Raw genomic sequence first — 18,341 nt, 5'->3', positions numbered from 1 at the left:
ATTGCACAACAAATGTCAAAAGTTACAAACTAAAATGTTTCTAATCACATTTATTTATTTTTTTTACATTTCAGTTCAGACTTTTTGTGAGGAAAATCTCATGATAAAATACTACAGGACAGGAGCAGCATTTATAAAGAAGATTGTTCAGCATTAGCCCTATTGTCTGTCTGTGCAAGTGCATTACAACTCCTTTTTTACATGTTCTAAAAACTTAAAAGTAGAATGGATTGGTGCATTATTACATTTCCGCATGCTATTGTAAAGTATAATGGATTGCAAAAGATGGAAGAAACACTAATTCAAATAAAGGCACATAAAAGTTAAAAGGCAGACAGTTAAGAAAACTCTTTAGTGAAACGCTGGTGGAAGGTGCTAATCTTTTCCAGTACAATCTTCAACTTGTCAGTTGGTGGTAAAATGGTCATCCTGCATCGAGGGAAACAATGAATGTAAGTGTTGTTAGGGACTGTGTAACACACAAAGTGAATGTGCTAACCTGAAATGGAACGTGCCCTCGCTCTGCCCAAAGCCACTGCCTGGCACAAGGCAGATCCCCTCCTCTTCCAGCAACCTCATGCAGTAATACATGTCTGGCACCAGGCCTTCCTCCTGTCAGCGACAAGTCAGGTCAGCATAGTGCTCGGCAAAAGAAATGCGCAGTGTGAGAGAAAATGTAAAAATACCTTGGCCTTGACAATTGCTTTCTGTGGTAGGGTGATTCGGGGGAACGTGTACATGGCGCCTTGCACAGGGTTACAAGTAAAACCGGGTATTGAGTTGAACATCTGCTCAGTCAGCCTGGCCTTCTCTGCTAAGGCGTCCAACACTGCGGTCCGTTCCTGTGGGGACATTTCAATTTGTCAACTGTAACAGAACATGTCAGATCAACGAAAGCATATTGGCTGCCACACCTGGAGGGGCGGAATTCAGGGTAATATCTGACAAATTTGTTTTGTGATAGGTACATTATTTTCTGAAAAGTGATAACCTTCACTTTAGGCAAAACAAAAAGGGTATTTAAAAAGAGTACAGTAGAAGTATACACATTCTGTACCTTCAAAGGACTCAGCTAGTGAACTGAAGTGGAAGAAATCCCATCCATTTTTTTTTTTTATACATATTACCCTCACTAGGGTCGCCAGAGTGCTTGGAGCCTATCCCAGCTATCTATGGGTAAGAGCCAGGGTTACACCCTGAAGTGGTCACCAACCAATTAAACTTGAGCCTCCAGCCAGTTAAGAGTCTGCTATCCACTCCCATGCATAGTTTTCAGATACTGCACGTGAAACATGAAAACTCCACAGAGATTTGAAAATCGTTCCTCAGAACTGTAAGGCAGATGTGCTAACCAATAATGCAATGTACCACCATTGAAATGAATTGCTTTGCTGTATTTAGCTGAAAGCCAAGGTCAAACTAATGTGACACTGAGCAAATTGAACTTAAGCCTCCAGCCATTTAGAGTCTGCAATCCACTACCATGCATAGTTTTCAGATACTGCACGTGAAACATGAAAACTGCACAGAGATTTGAAAATCGGTCCTCAGAACTGTAAGGCAGATGTGCTAACCAATAATGCAATGTACCACCATTGAAATGAATAGCTTTGCTGTATTTAGCTGAAAGCCAAGGTCAAACTAATGTGACACTGAGCAGTTTTTTTGTGTGTGTGGCAGGAATACGCTTTGTACAAATGACAGTTTAAGCATTAAGAGCGGCCGAGCGTTTGCCAACATTTCATTTTAACAGCATTTGAAGTGAAGTGGTTTACTGCAGTATATTGATTTTTGTCACCCTCTCGTGGCCATTAAAGACATGTTTTTGTTTGAGGGCATTATATAAAATTTATAATATATAATAATATATAAAAACATTTTGAGTGATGGAGGCTCCGGAGCTCAGTGGTTAGAGCACTGATTTGGTAAACCAGGGTTGTGGGTTCGTATCCCACTGGGGGCCTCCACTCCCCCACTCCCTGAGAAGGGTTGCGTCACTGGCGTAAAAATTGTGCCAAACATATATTTGGCTGTGGCGACCCGAAAGGGACAAGCCAAAAGAAACACACATTTTGAGTGACATTAAGTACGACATTTTGCCTTGGCAAAGATAAGATGAAAACTATGACTACAGCAAACCTGATACATACTGATACTAGTTGTTTACCTAGCGCACCACCAAGATTAATGGGAGTAGTACTGTACACTTAACATTTCATGACAATGGAGTTGCAAAAGTTGACATTTCCTTCATTATATATTGGGGATGGGAAATAGTTCCATAAACAGTGTACTTTATATCCATACAAATATAAGGTGGAATGGTGGCACAGCTGTAAAGCGTTGGCCTCACAGTTCTGAGTTCCAGGATACAATCCTGGCCCTGCCTGTGTGGTGTTTGCATGTTCTCCCTGTCTGTGTGGCATTTTCTTAGTGCTTTGGTTTCCTCCCACACCCCAGAAACATGCAACATTATTTGGCCACTCTAAATTGCCCCAAGATGTGATTGTGAGAGCATTTGTTGTCTGTGTGCCCCCCGTCTCCTGCTCGTTGACAGCTGGGATAGGCTCCAGCACCCCGAGACCCTTGTGAGGATAAGCGGCTCAGAAAATGGATGGATGGCTATATATATATATATATATATATATATATATATATATATATATTTTTTTTTTTTTTTTTTTTGAGGAATATCTCTGCTAAAAGCTAAAGATGTGTTGGTGCACAGTAAATATCCCACATCTTTACATCCCCAGACTAATGGACCCGTATAAGCATTATTACAATGGACTTGGAGCCATACTCTACTTCCTTCCACATAAATATTGATCGTATGCACTCACACTGCCTTGCAACATTTTGACAATGGATGTCAAATTTGTCAAGCTGAGAGTGACACCTGGTAAAATACAAGTTCAAATTTTTTCAGATGGTAAACATTATTCTGTATTTATTTGCATGAGTACCATGTGTACTTTGCGGGACTGTATGCATATTCAGACCTTCATAAAAGTGGTGTACGATGGCTCATCGGGCTGCGGGGGATTCACCACCAAATCAAGGAGAGCCTGCCCAGGGACGGGGGGACATAAGCGCACTGAAACCAGTTTGATGAGTTGGGTCTTCACTTCCGGGTCCATGTTAACTATCTCCATGTATCCTCCACGGAATCCGCACCTGACAGCCACAGACAAAAATGTGAGTGGATGCAGGGAAAGAGCACTTAAGGAGACATTGATCGAGCTTTTCAAGTTAAATCGTGATGTAGTGAGGAGGTCAACCCAAAAAAAGGTTTACGGCGACAACAAAGACAATTTGCTGCACGAAGACAACTACAATGGAACCTCCAACGTTGAACACACAGTAGCAACATTGTGGTTGATTATTATTGTTTTTTCATTTACTTTAATTTTTTTAATATTGTGTTAACCTGAATTGTGGGTTCAACAGGGTATCTGATTAGGAACATTTTTGTCTGTAATTGATATGTAAATCATTTGTATTGCTCACATTAATGACTATTTTACCAGAACAATTGGGATGTACAGGGTTCCCTCAGTAGTCGCAGGGGATACGGGCCTTAAACCACCCCGCAAATCCTGAAAATCCGCAAATAATGGACAACAATATGTAAAATAAGTCCTATACTTTCTCCAAAATGGACAGCATGTGCACAGAGTTCCAAATTCTGTAAATATTTTGTGACAACTTCATTAACTTACAACTAAACTGGTTACATTTAGTATACTTGTATGGTACCACAGGGTGGGGCTCACGAGGCAGTGAGGAAAGAATTGACAGAAAACATGCACTTTACCCATTTTTTACATCCTTAGTAGTGCCGCAAAGCATGCTGGGAGCACGCCAAATCCCCCCATCCATTTTCTTAGCCGCTTATCCTCACGAGGGTCGCGGGAGTGCTGGAGCCTATCCCAACGGGTAGGAGGCAGCATACACCCTAAACTGTTTGCCAGCCGATGGCAGGGCGCATAGAGACAAACAGCAGCACTCACAATCACACCTTGGGGCAATTTAGAGTGTCCAATAAATGTTGCATGTTTTTGGGATGTGGAAGGAAACCAAAGTACCCGGCGTGTGCACATAGCGTGCACATTGTAAGTGTATTTAGGAGAACATTTAAGACTTAAGTGCAACTTGTGAAAATATGGTACATTATTGTGGTGGTGCAAAATCCACAAATATGCAGGGCCGCAAATGCGCAAGGGCATACTGTCCTCCAGATTGTAAAACTTTTGCTGTGCTGCACTTACTCATTACTACCACTGCTCATTTAATGTATAATCCTGAATTACTCAACCACAAGTAGACAGCAATGACATTTTTGGAACCCTTTTTCTTTCCAAAAAGCAAGATCTTAACTTGGACGAACAAGACATGCAAGTGTGTTCTTCCTGTGGTAACGTACTCTCCCATGTAGCATTTGGAGGTCGAGTGGAAGGAGGCCAGCTCAACAGTACTCGAGTACTCCGGTCCCATCTCAAACAGCACCTTCTTAAATGAGTGAAACTTGCAGCCTTCTGCATACACATTGTCTTGGTAAACCTACAAAAATGAACAGTAGTAAGCAAAAATAAATAAATAAATATAGCCATTACTGTACACTCTTTATGTGTAGCATTATAATGACATCATAACTACTTCATCAGCCATGAGGAAGAGACGCTCCTCTTTTGCGAAGCGGATCACATCTTCAATGCACTGCCTGCTCTGCACCTGACCTGCAACACAGAGTTGAGAAGGAACAAAATAGACCTGTAAAATGCTAGGTTATGATTAAAAAAATCCAATTACTGAGTAGTTATTATAGACAAGCCAAGAATTGAAGATAAAAATCTAGTATATAAATTATGGTATCAACTTTTTCTATCCACTATCCTGTATGTTCAAACAGGTGTGATTCCACTGGAAGTTGTCAAGACACTCAAAAGGTGTACCACGGGTATACCAGTGGGATTTCCGGGGTTGATGATGCAAAGCACGCGTGGATTACAGTGCTCCCTTGCCGCATGAAGGGACCTCCGCAACTCCGCCACGTCCAGGCTCCAACACTTGTCCTCATCCAAGTAGTAACTTATCTGCACAGCGCCCAAGTCTGCGATGGCCGCCGAGTACAGAGGATACTGCGGGATGGAGATCATCACTCCTGTACGGGTTCGACCCTCACCGCTCACCATCAACTTCAGCATGGTCTGGGATCCAGATGTGATGAGAGAAGGAAGATGTTTGAAAGTGTGGTGGACCACCAGATGCGTGTTGTTGTTTTGAACGTACAGTACACGATGGCGGCGCAAGTCAGGAGGAGAGAAACTTATTTCCTCCGTCAGGTAGGGCTTAGACTGTGGCAAACTAGGGCCCAGGGGCCACATTGGGGTCCCTGACTATTTTAATCCGGCCAGCCAAAGATCGGTACAGAATTGCCCAAATCATACCAAAATCATGACTACAATCATTTGTGTCTGTAATGGCGAGCAGTTCCATCGGGATTTGCTGTAATACCCACTGGTTCCAGCGAGTAAGGCAGTGGATACAGTGATACATTGACTTTAATTTGGCTGTCCTGTTTTCACTCTGCTCTGAACCCTTTTACAACCCGAAGTGCAAAAAAAAAACAAAATGAATCATTACGAATTAACTTAACCAGTCAGTCAATCAGTTTATGAAATGATTCTGTCATTTCTGCTTGGCCGCCCCCCGGCTAATTTAAAATCAAGTACATTGTACACATACATTATCATTCCCTGTGTGTCACTAATGCTATTATTAAAGGCTTTTTACAGTAAGAGAAGGAAGCCCGTGTGGTCACACCTGCTGGCGAGTGCCCAGCTGGACGTAAGAGCATGTGGAAAGATGGTCACACCCACATTACTTTTGGAATTTTCCTTTGTTAAAAAGTGTATTTGAGTGTTGTTGCATTTTTATTTATGAATGGCGCAAAGTGCACAAAGCATTGTGGGTCATAGCTTTTTGCATGGTCATAAATCTTTCATGGAGGTTAAGGAGGGTCTCACTGAAGGAGTTTAATATTTCCAATGAAAAGTGAGAACTATCAACTAGGTCTGGACTTTGAGCTGGTTTAACGGGGTGCACAGCTGACGTCACGTAAGTAAGTAACCCCCAATTCAATGACCCACAGGCTTTGCTAGTTAAACAGTTGCGCAATCTTATCACCTTTACTCACTCTTCCCATCAAAAATATGATGGTGGAAACAATGGTGTGTGTGTGTGTGTGTGTCTGTATGTCCCCAATATTAAACCACACGCACTACACACATGCACACAGTTGCCTTCATGGACCACAATCGGCATCCGTCTATCATTTCAGAGAAGTGTACTGAGAATAGCTTGTTTATGCTTCGGTACTTACTGTACTGAAAGTAACTAAAAAGTTATTTTTAGTCCCAATTAAGTTACGGTGGCATACATGTGGTTAGGGCGTTGGTTTTGCTGTTCTGAGGACTGGGGTTCAAATCCCAGCCCTGCCTGCATGTTCTCCCCATGCCTGGGTGTGTTTTCCCCGGGAACTCATGTTTTGTCCCACATTCCAATAACTTGCATTAATTTGAGACTCAAAATGGCCCTTAGATGTGATTGTGAGTGCAAATAATTGTATCTGCGTGCCCTGCGATTGGCTGGCAATCAGTTCAGGGTGTATTCTGCCTCCTGCCCCAAGATGGCTGGGATGGGCTCCAGCACTACCGCGACCCTTGTGAGGATAAGCTGCTCGGAAAATGAATGAACGAAATAATGAAGTTATTTTTTTTAAATAAATAAAGTAAATAAGTAAAGTAAGAGACTGTGCCACGGGAACTGGAGATGAAACTGATTGATGTCCGATGTGATACTGTCTTAAAAGAGGAGTTCAACTCTCAAACTGGATAGGTTATATGCTTCATGAAGCACAGACATATTTCTAGAAATCTGAAAAATGGCACAGAAAATGCTGGTTATTTTTGACTACATTTGTGTGTGAAGAGACTTTTAGTGTGATGAACACCAACAAAACACCAAAAAAGGCCAGTTGAGTGATGTGTTCGGAGAATTGCCACAACAAAAGCAAACACCAGACTTTGATGCACTGGCAAAAAAGTGTTCCCACTAAAAGCAAATCAAGCACTATCACTAGAAACCCCTTTTTTAGTTCATTTTTTTTATATGTAAGCATCTGATTCTGCCTTGCTCTGCCTCTCAGATTTTAAAAGTTAATATGACCCTTGATCCAAAAAGTTCGCCCACCCCACGTTCCAAACTATTTGGCCCTTTTCCGTTCCAGAATCAAGACCCAGGTCAATGAGTTTAGTGGGGAAGAACTTGAGCCCTGACCTCAACCTCATCTAAACATTTCCACAGACCTTTCAAAGAAAAGCAAGTCCATATTTTCTTCTGATTAAGTGTAATGATCAGGTGTCCCAAAAATGTTATCCCTGTAGTTATTCAGCAGTCACACAAGCGTATGAGAAAATCGTATGCTGACATTAGCAAACGGTTTATGGGTAGAGTGAAGACACAGATGTGCCAAGTACAGCAGAGTATATGTTTAACTGTTGTTGAAGTGAAATGATTGCACCACAGAAAACCGTCTTATGTGAGTGAATGATCACTTTTCCGGGAAAGTCACATCAAACAGATGACATCATACCACGATGGCATCGCTGGCCCCAGTGGAAAGGAAAATGTTGTCCGGATTGGACGGGATCCCGCCGTCTCGCTTCTCGATGTAGCGTGCTACATCCTGACGGATACACTCGATGCCCTGGCTGGCGCTGTAGGCACCTTGAATGAAAATTAACTTTTAGTGTTCATTTGGATTTCCTGTTTATTCAAGTGGGCATGTGTGTAAATTATTGATGAGAGCGCAAATGGCAGTACAAGAGACGTGGAGAGGAAACCAAGCAAATGTTTAGTCTGACTTAAGGTCAGACCTATACTAGGCTCTGACCTATACTGTGGCCTCCACAGGCCTGGAGAATCCGCTGTGCCCGTTGCTTGGCATCCTCTGGAAAAGTGACATCCTTTAGAAGTTCAGGATAAGCACACATAGCCAGAACCTGTGCCATCAAAAAGAAAATACGGTTCAACAAAAATCCGTTTATCTATATGAGTGGGATTAACATGTTGAATGATGTTATATCATCCTTGAAAGCTGTACATTGTAAATAAAGCACAGTGGTCCAACCTGTCTGAGAAATGTGATTGGCTTCTGGCCCATTGCATGGGCGTCGCCTATGTTGGCCTTAATGACTTCGGTGAACGGTTTAATGGCACCCTGCATTGAAAACACAAACAGAATAGTTAAACACAATCTATGAAATTCCAACAAGCAGGGTGCTGAAAAATATTGGCAATGTACTGTAGACATATGACATTGTGTGCGCGACACAGCTTGTCAAGAGCCTCAAAGGTGTGCTCACTTGCATAGACACATGAAATTGTTTTCACAAGCTAAGTACATTTTAAATTAAAATAGTCTGGTAAAAACACAATACAGTCACACCATTCATTCAGTGAGTATCAGGTATTCATGTTTAGACATTTGTATTACTACATTAAAACAATTGTATTTTTATTACACTAGTTCATTATTTTACATAAATATCATCACAACAATGAAACAACAGAATATTATATACTGTATGAGCCAGATGGTGATGTAGGGTTAGCACGTCTGCCTCATGATGAGGAGGCTTGTGCGAATTTTCTAAAGGTATTCCAGCTTCCTGCCACATTCCTAAAAACACAAGATTTTTACTATCCATAGGTGTGAATGTGAATGGATGTTTTCCCATGTGCGTCGAGAGATTGCCTTGGTACAATGGTAATGTCTCGTCATTCCTCAGGAATAATCCTCGGAAGTGTATTTGGAGTTAATCTTTTGAGTCAATTTTCAAAATGTGCAGTACTTACATCAGCTATTTCCCATGAAACATGACCACAAATGTTAGCTTTTATAAATATCCGCGTGGAAATTCAGCTCACACTGTGGTGTTTAATGAACGGCTGCACGTTCGAGTTCGTCGGTGAACTTACCTAAAAGAGTTTGGGCACCCCCGGTACACTTATTTTTGTGTTGGAGAAACATGGCAGAACTAAAACACATCACATACATGCAGCCACACAAGGAGAGATGTCAGAGGGGTACTTGGGGTGACAGGGTGCCTTTCTCTAGCACCATGCCAACCGTGAAAAGGTGCTCTTAAGCAAGGCAGCGTCCTCTATGACATCTGCTACGACACATGGTAGTATCAGCTGTCCCAGTGAGGTCAGCGTACCTGGTGATCAATTAGGACAGAGCGCGGAGGCCACTTGTTGAGGAAATAAGGTAATTGTATTTCCTGCTATTTCCCGCAACTTCTCTGAATGGCTTCTGACGATCGGATTCCAAATCATCAATGTCATCACAGCAGAGGCACTTAGTGCTAATGACTGCAACGTTCTGGCGACTACACTTTAATCAGTGAAATGCACAGATTGAAGACTTGACCAGAGCACCAGACATTTTTCAGCGGCTGATGTTGCAGCATGTAAATCACCTCATAACCATTTGGATTCATCTAGCAAATAAAACCTTTGCTCTTGTGCATCCATCATCTTTCTTCAGTGCCCTTTAGCAGTTGGCAATGATTCAAGCACAGCTGCAGGGTAATGTGGTTATATATTTTTTAAAAATGCCTTGTGGTGAATCAAACCAAATAATCTTGCACGTTTTTGATTTCATTGTCCTCCCCATCCACTTAGTAGTGATCTTGAGTTGTCCTTTATTTATTGTCTTCTCAAACCTGATTAGACTCCACGAGCTCTGCTTTGGTTTCTGCGTGTCTGGTTGTGGCTGCCAACATGCTGCAGCTGCTGTCGTTTATCAGCTGATGCAACGTGACAATGGACTTTGGAAGCTGCTGTACTTTGACAAGATACAGTTTAAACAGTCAGTCTTCTATAGTTAATATATACAAGGGTCAAAATTATTGTTTGACATGATTTCATGGAGGCTTGTAAAATAGAAGAGAGTTATATGTTGCTTTATGTTGTGTGTTTATGAAGTAAAGCGCGACTACATCGTATAATACTTTAGTGCTCAAAGGGTGATGCTGGCCTCGGCTGAACTCACATAAGGCCTTCATTTTCGGTTTCACTAAAAGGGGAACAATGTAAAAGGTTGACTTGACACATAAAATGACTCATGCCGCTTGTTACATTTTGAGGAACTCTGCTTTTCACATAATTAACTGCTTGATGAAGAAGGATTAAATCCCTTATAGATAAAGCAGATTCTCTAATTTGTCTGCAGTAGCTAAATGTCTGAGAAAATTACTTCATAAGTGACTTGATTCAATGTGCTGTGTTTTTTCTTGAGTCCTGGATTTAGTCAAGCAACAAAGACACCGCTGTTCACCACGGAGGAGGACTGGAGCCACTGGGCGCTGATTAAGCAACGCAGACCTGTGTGGAGCAGGCAATGCACAGAGGCAGGAAACAATGCTCCTTGGTTTACATTTCAGTATATATAAATATATATATATATATATATATATATCTTTGTATCTATGAGCACTTTCAAGACTGTAGCCTGCCAAATATTATATAATATTGTCATCAATCAAATCATTGAGTTGTTTGCTTTCTTTGCAATGTGTCATCCAAATATGTTATGGACACTCTATTGCCACATATTTGAACCAAGAGTTAGCCACGCCACCAACACGCCCACACACACACACACCACACACACACACACGCACACACACACGCACACACACACACACACACACACACACACACGCACACACGTTAAATCTGCTGAGCTACCATCAAAACTGTTCTGGTCAGAGATCTGGCAGGAAGCTCTCACTCTGATGGAAACTTCAGCATCCAAACCCTCACTCATGAAAAACAACTTTGTGAAACATTTCCCGAGAAGAAAAAATTGTCTAAATCTAGGTAATTCTAAGAAGTGTAATGCAAAAAACAAAAATACTATGACCTAGACTTTTTTAGTGCACAGTCAATGCAATTTCTCTATTTATGTATTGTACCTGGGTACTGCTATTTAGGATGGGCATAATTAAATGCCTAACGAAATTGATTGGTGCCGTTTTGGCGCAACCAACAGTGATGTTGTTGCCTCATTCTCAGCTGGTTTGTGGTTGGAAGAGCAAAATTACGTCAAGGCCTACGCTACTGTTCGTGCAACAAGGGCCTGGAAACAAGACTTCAGAAAATGGTGATTCTTTCATTCCTTTAAAACATAAAGAAAAAAAACACATGACCAGTTGAGAGTTTTTCCTCATCTTTTGCCTAAAGATAGCTGGGATAGGCTCCAGCACACCCGTGACCCAAGTGAGAATAACTGGTACAGAAAATGGATGGGTGAATGGACATGATAATTAAATTTGCCTCAACTCATGCAGGGCAATTTAGTCCAACAACCATTGATGTGCTTTGACAAATTAGCCTGTGTGTATTTTTCCCCTCACATCTTCTGTAACAGTCTCAGACACTTTTTGAGGAAACTCAAATGTTAAAAATACATCTTGGGATGTTACTAATCATACAATTTCATGTTATCCATGCAAAAGAAGCGCAGTGTGTTTCTGTTTTTGTCTTTTCTGAGCACTAAACAACAACAAAAAAATCATTATCACCCTGTATGGCTTTTTATGACGCTCCTCGAAGAGAAAAAACATTTAACGCTGCTGGGCCTCACAACAAGTGTCTCATCCAATGAGCTCTGTCGGCTGTGGGGTGGAGAGAGCTACGTGAAGCCAGTGACACAAAAGAGGCCTTGAATGAGAATGTTCCTTCTCAGCTTATGTAATAACTTTTCTAGATCCTCCTCCACCACCCCGGAGTCCGCAGTGAGATCAGGCTAAAGCACTTAGGGCCGCTCGTAGAGGACCAAAGACTGCAGGGAGTGTTCCATTACAGTCTTTAAAAGTCTTACTGTAACCCGTGTAATACAGTGGATCAATATGACCACAGGAGGAAGTAATAGGAGATGTTTGCACTGCAGGGGGAAAAAACAAGTCCAACATTACTTTGGACTTCAGTCTGTATAGTTCAGTGGCATTATCTGTCAAAACCTGTCCTGGAGGCCAACATGTTCACAATCAATCATAAAGGAAGGCTACACGATTATTTTCTACATCTTTTTAAACGGTTAAAAAAAACACACTGTAATTGCATACCATGTGACCAATACATCATCTGATGCCATTGCCAATGCACATTTAAGCCTTGAAGAGCATACTGTATTTGCATGGCGTCAAGAAATTCCTGCTAGTTGTGTGGGGAAAAAATATATATTTTCGTCCTTGGGGTATTTCATTGTTTAGGGATTTTTGGCTTGCAAACAAATATTTAAATACAATAGAAGATTAACAAGTCGCAACTCTACCAGATAATGCTTTTTTCCCCCAAGACGTATTTATAAAGAACAGAAAACCACCAACTAGAAAGTGACCTTTAAAGTGTGACTGTCGTCGCTATCTTCTTCTTTTCCTTTCGGCTTGTCGCGTTAGGGGTCGCCACAGCGTGTCATCTTAGATGAACGCATATTTGTTTGGCACAGTTTTACGCCGGATGCCCTTCCTGACGCAACCCCTCTAGATCCGGGGAGAGAAGCTTACAGCACCTGGTATTCCCAGGCAGTCTCCCATCCATGTACCAACCAGGGCCAAACCCGCTTAGCTTCCGAGATCTGACGAGATCAGGCAGTCTCAGGGTAGCATGGCCGTTAAAAAAAATAAATAAATGACCCTTGGTTTTACACAAACTCGCATTCATTATGATTGGAAAAAAGATGGTTGACGGCTCATGAAGTGTGCTTGGCCCGGCTTAACATGCGCTGTAGCAGCGGTGGAGTTGCCAAGGGAATTTCTCTTATCCACGGCTTAGGGCGTCCCCCGTACCGTCTAAGGAGTTTCCCTATTTCTTCAAATCCAAGGCTCTCCCAGTCGGAGACGCCATCCTCATTGGGAGCCACCTCCACTCCCTTCACAGTTTTACACTTAAAACTTGAAGCCACTTCCGCCTCCTTCACAGTTTTGCTCTTAAAGCAACAAGCCATTTCTGAATGTATTATCCGCGATCCTGCCAACATCGCCAAAAATGTTTTAAAACATTTCTGATACCTCGCTCAGGAGTTCGGTATCAAATTTTAATAGGTTCGTCGGAGATAGGCACTCAGAAATGAAGACAAGACACACTTCTGGCTACCAACAATTGGCACTTTATTGGTCCCACACAGAAATGGTAACACAAGCACAAGCACAAATCACGTGGTATGAAGCTAAGTAATATCCAACCAGCTCTTAGAAGAATATCCAGCTCTTACCGTGCGCCAATAGGAGGGAGAGCCAACACTCCAGGTAGAGCAGCTTCAATACCGGCTGGGCGTCCGTACGCGTCGCTATAAACATTCTAAAATAGATATTGTAATGAAAAATAGATATCACAGTATTCACTTCAACGTCTATACGAAAAAAAAAAGTGAGTGGAGAGCGCGTCATCCATGCACAAAGTTGCGCAATTGAGTGTCCCTCGACATCCAAGTGGTCGCCATATTAGTCGCGTCCTTTGTCACTTCCACTGTTGAAAATGTGCAGTGCCTGCTACTATGGAAGCCAAACAACAGAGACGTTCGGATTTTTCCGACGCCCCTTCTGACACTCAAGCTCTTTTCGAAAAGGACAACACCACACAACCGAGTGAAGTTACCGGGGCAATATTACACTATTGTTTCGAGCCCTCAGGGCAATATTACACTATTGTTTTGAGCCACATTCAGATGATATCCGATCACGGCCAAACCGCATCCCGTCCGATCCACTTCCGCAGTGGAGATGAGCCATCGCGGCTCATTGCAGCCGGACGGTGTGGCGTATGACAAAGCCGAGCGGTGCTGCTTTAGGGTGGTGCTCACAGACGCCGCAGTACTGATGCGTCCACGCGACTGGGTAACGCATTCTTGGCTGGGTTCTTCACCGCCCAACCAATGTGCACAGAGACACATTTCATGCGCGGATCTTTTGTTATATTATGAGAGAGACCGATTACGTGGACCGTCCCAAAACTATTATTTTTTTTTAGAAGCTGTATGAGCACATCAACACATTTCATACGCGGATCTTTTGCTACATTAGGAGAGAGACCGATTACGTGGTCCGCCCCAAACTATTGTTTTTTGTAGCTGTATACACTACTACCTGTTAATTGGAACCCACGAAGCTCTCGTCCTCTGCTCCTGTGCAATCCATTTTTCACAACAAACAGAGTCTCTCAAACTTATGAAGGGCAATGCCATTCTCCCGAGTGTTCAAGCAATGTCCAGCTATGCAACGAGCCGGCATTTTGGCTAACACGAAGGAACAACAAGCTACCTTCCCGGAGGTAAAACTAATGGAAACAAACGAGTCCACGAGGGGGCGCCGCTGTCCTTTACCTCACTTCCTGCTTCTTCTCGAAAACAAATCCCTGAGAGGATTTTCATGGTGGGAGTTACAAAAAGCTGTATACGTCAAAATCATATTTTGTGGTGAAAAAACACATGGGACCATATTGGCTGTGTGTTTTTCATTAGTAATATACCAAAAATCATCCATTTCATGACAGGCCCACTTTAAGTTCTCACTTTTGTCAGACACAAAGAGAGGAGCAACTGCTTGTGTTGAGTGTTTACCCAGCTTCGTCTATTGCGTGGGTTTTCTCCAGGCCCTCCGGTTTCCTCCCACATCCCAAAAACATGCATTCATTAGAGAGTTTAACTCGCCCTTAGGTGTGATTGTGAGTGCGAATGGTTGTTTGCCTCTATGTGCCCTGCAATTGGCTAGCAACCAGATTAGGGTGTACCCTGCCTCCTGCTGGAAGCTATAGGTAGGATAGATTCCATCACTCCCTTGTGAGGATAAGCGGCTCAGAAAATGGATGGGTGGATGGTTAAGGTTTTCAAAAATTAGTACCTGTGTAGCAGGCTAAAAAAATGGATGTCATCAGTATGCTGTGCTGCTTTTAACCATTATGGAGCATACTTGTACTGTATTTATCTGGGTATTTCTAATGTGCTGTGGAATAGTACAGAAACATTCTATTTTATATTCTGTCATTGCATTTTTGTTTTGTTTGTGGATTGCAAATGTCCGTATTCTGGAACTAATAAATATCTTTTTTCAAATACAAGGTCCTTGGTTTACAGCAGTCCAGACATGACATTCCGGGGTTATAAACTTGTCACGTCACATGAAGATACAATCAGTTACTTTGTTTTGTTTGTTGAGTACTTTGTTTCTCATTCACTTGTTTTTGATGTATTTTTCATACAACTAAATCCATCCATTTCCTGTAGTGCTTGCCTTCATTAGGGTCATGGGTGAGCAGAAGCCAACCCCAGCCAAAAGGCAGTGGACTCAAGGAGCCCTAGTTGCACTCCCCCCCTCCCCGCCTTTCATGATTCCCTTTTTTCACATGTTTTCAGTAAATTTATTGCATTGGGTGGTACCAACTGCAAAATATTGTGGCACTATTGACTCTCACAAGGAAAATGAAGGTTTTTGTGCCTTTTAAGTCAAAGAAGCTTTAATGGTCATTTAGCAGCAAGAAAACACTAGCATCTTAAACAGCTGGTAAGTCAGCAGATAACGTTCACACCACATCAAAAATGGCCAAGATACCAGTTTCCTGAAAGTAAATGCACACACACCATCCTTGCCCGACAGAAGCTAGGACACATACCCATAATATAGGCAGGAACCAATCTAAGTAAATAGCATCATTTACAAGCATGCTCAAGCCTTTTCAGTGTTTGTTTGCTTTCATGACTTGTTTCTTGTGCTTGCATTGATTCACTCGCGAACAACCAATCAGAGAGATCAACTGTCAATGACAGCAAACACAGATAGTGCCAACCACTGGCTGGTGAGCCATGCGAGGAAGGACACCACAGCGGATGCCTACACGCCGCCTCAACTCTTCAAACAATAAGAACTGTGTTTCATTTACACAATATGTTCCATGTAATACTTGCTTTGTAATGCTCAATGTTTAATACTGTAACATCTGGGAAGTTGAAAGGATTCCAGCATGTTTCCCTTTATTAAATGTGTTTCATAACATACAGTTGTTTGTTGTATGCTTTCTTATATTGTCATTTTGTAACTTGTCTTCCTGTATGCACAAAACACACACAAGCCAGCAGACAACATACAAACTGTGCATAAGTAGGCCGGTGCAGATCCTAAAAAGGTCCAATAAAGAACTTTGAGGCACAAGTTCTGAAGTCGCTAATCCACTGTGCTGCCCTTGTATATAACGCTTGCTGTTATTAAGACTTTACTACTGCCGTGATAAGACTACCACGCGCTCTGATTTGCGGTAATTTAATTGTCCCCGCATGCATTGCAGAATGGCTTTCATGCAGTTGTGACGGAAGTGTACTTCCTGGTGGCCTTTAACTAAGCAAAACTGTACTGTACTTCATCATCTGCTGTGTGAGAATCAATTAAGAGCAGGAAAATGTCTAGTTACTTGCTAGCGCGACAAACGGGGTGTCATGAATTTTGCTGACCTCTTTGAGCTCCTTCTCTATCTTGACCGCCCGTTGCACGATGGCCCCACGAACCGCGTACTCCACCTGTTTGACGTTGGGGTTCATGGTGTCCAAAGTCAACACCTTCCCCCGGTAAGACGCCCCGTTGACTTCCGTATGAGACATTTTGTTCTGGAGTCGTCCTTACCTAAAGCAAAGAAAAAAGTGTGTGAAATAAAGCGCGACCGTGAACACGCGCAAATCAATGGCTGTTTACCAGTCTTCAGAGCCGAGAAGGGGAAAGGGCAACGGTCGTGTCGTCGTCCGTCCGCACTACTTCTCGAGGTTCAAGTGACAGTTGTGCCAGTTGCCTCCTCGTACTGAAACACTCTCGCGCGCACGCCTTCGCAGAGTTGAGCACGAGCGCGCGCGCGTTTACAAACTTCAGTGAATCGAATGAGGCTTTCAAAGCCTGTGGGAAAACAGCCAATCTCCGAAACGCATTGATACACCCAACTACAAGAGGTTCCGCTTCTTTACAAAATTACTACAGCAACGTCTAAAACTATTATTGTACTAAAACTTCAAAAGGCAACATCAAGCGCAGAGTTGTTATCAATCTCCAGTTAGACAGAGTGAATATGAGAAACATGAATAACTCCGTGATCAGAATCGTATTCTGGATTTGCCAAGTACCTGAAATACACATGGGATTTGGGTCCGGTAGTTGTAATCGCTCTCGTGTCACAATATACAGCCAGTTAGACAGTAAATAATCTTGAAACATAGAAACACACTATTGAGAGTCATTCATGGCAAGAAGGAAGAAGGTGTTGGAACGTCTGCTGGTTTCGTTTGCATTGATGGATTACGCCCAACTGATGGTAGGAGCGAGAAAGCCTTGTGACCAGGATGTGGAGGCTCCAAGAAGATTTTGCAAGCAAATATCTGTTTTTTAATTAAAGGTGACCCTAAGATTATTGTTATTATTTATTGACCTCAAGATAGACTGTAATGGAAAATTAGTGGAAGATTTTTCAGAACTACTGTCAATTATTTGTACTGAGTACAAATATTTTGTCATAACAGGAGACTTTCACATTCATGTTGACAACAACAAAGAACTCTTTGCCATGCTAGACACTTTGGACCTCTCTCAACATATCAAGACTCAACTCACACTCAAGAGCACATTTTAGATCTGCTCATCTCTAAGAAAGTTGAGATTCTATCAATTGACATTTAGGAATGACATCAAGGATATGGCTATTTCTGACCATTTTTGTGTATTTTTTTGAACTACAGATTCTTCCAAACGTTCAGACAACCTCAATGTCTACTAAGAAAAAATACATTAATGAGAGTACTGCCACTAAGTTTATGGAGAATGTGGCTGTGCAACAAACTGTGAATGGTGAGACAATTGATGACACTTTGGACAATTTCACCTTCTCTCAAATGCCATGAATGCTATCGCTCCTATTATAACTAAGACCATCCTGACCCGGAGCAGCTGATAAATGCAGTGAGTTTTCCTGTTATTGTAGGGAAAATTTAAATACATCGGGTTAAATATCAGCACAAATCAGGAAAATGATACAGTGGGTACATCTGAAGTCAACCAGGGAAAACTCTATTGCCATGTCAGAATTTGATAGTTGACCAAAAAACTAGTAATAAAACTTTTTGGCAGCTGAAACTATCAACAAATTGTTTTGAGGCAATATCATCTAACTTTTTCAAAACTATTGTGAAATCATTGCTCGCTGATTTAAAACAATTGCCACTGTCACAAATAGATAAATAA

At 42.0% G+C, this 18,341-nt stretch overlaps 1 protein-coding gene and 1 pseudogene across 1 annotated transcript; both read right to left on the bottom strand.

Annotated features, from left to right (window-relative positions):
• Positions 1-35: 35 nt before the first annotated feature.
• Positions 36-16,966, bottom strand: LOC133492488 (alanine aminotransferase 2-like). Its single transcript, XM_061804736.1, has 12 exons — positions 16,812-16,966; positions 16,574-16,742; positions 8,195-8,284; positions 7,958-8,066; positions 7,658-7,791; positions 4,967-5,210; positions 4,660-4,739; positions 4,427-4,563; positions 3,003-3,177; positions 687-842; positions 500-612; positions 36-429 (listed from the first exon to the last, which is right to left on the bottom strand). The coding sequence occupies exons 2-12, from the start codon at positions 16,718-16,720 to the stop codon at positions 339-341; spliced, it is 1,476 nt and encodes a 491-aa protein (XP_061660720.1). The 5' UTR covers positions 16,721-16,742; positions 16,812-16,966; the 3' UTR covers positions 36-338.
• On the bottom strand, positions 12,635-12,753 carry LOC133493093 (5S ribosomal RNA; annotated as a pseudogene).
• Positions 16,967-18,341: the final 1,375 nt, after the last annotated feature.

The sequence above is a fragment of the Syngnathoides biaculeatus genome, chromosome 19, assembly GCF_019802595.1.
Source record: "Syngnathoides biaculeatus isolate LvHL_M chromosome 19, ASM1980259v1, whole genome shotgun sequence".
Classification (NCBI taxonomy): domain Eukaryota; kingdom Metazoa; phylum Chordata; class Actinopteri; order Syngnathiformes; family Syngnathidae; genus Syngnathoides; species Syngnathoides biaculeatus.
Note: the sequence above shows the minus strand (reverse complement) of the source record. Positions and strands in the feature narration are given on the sequence as shown.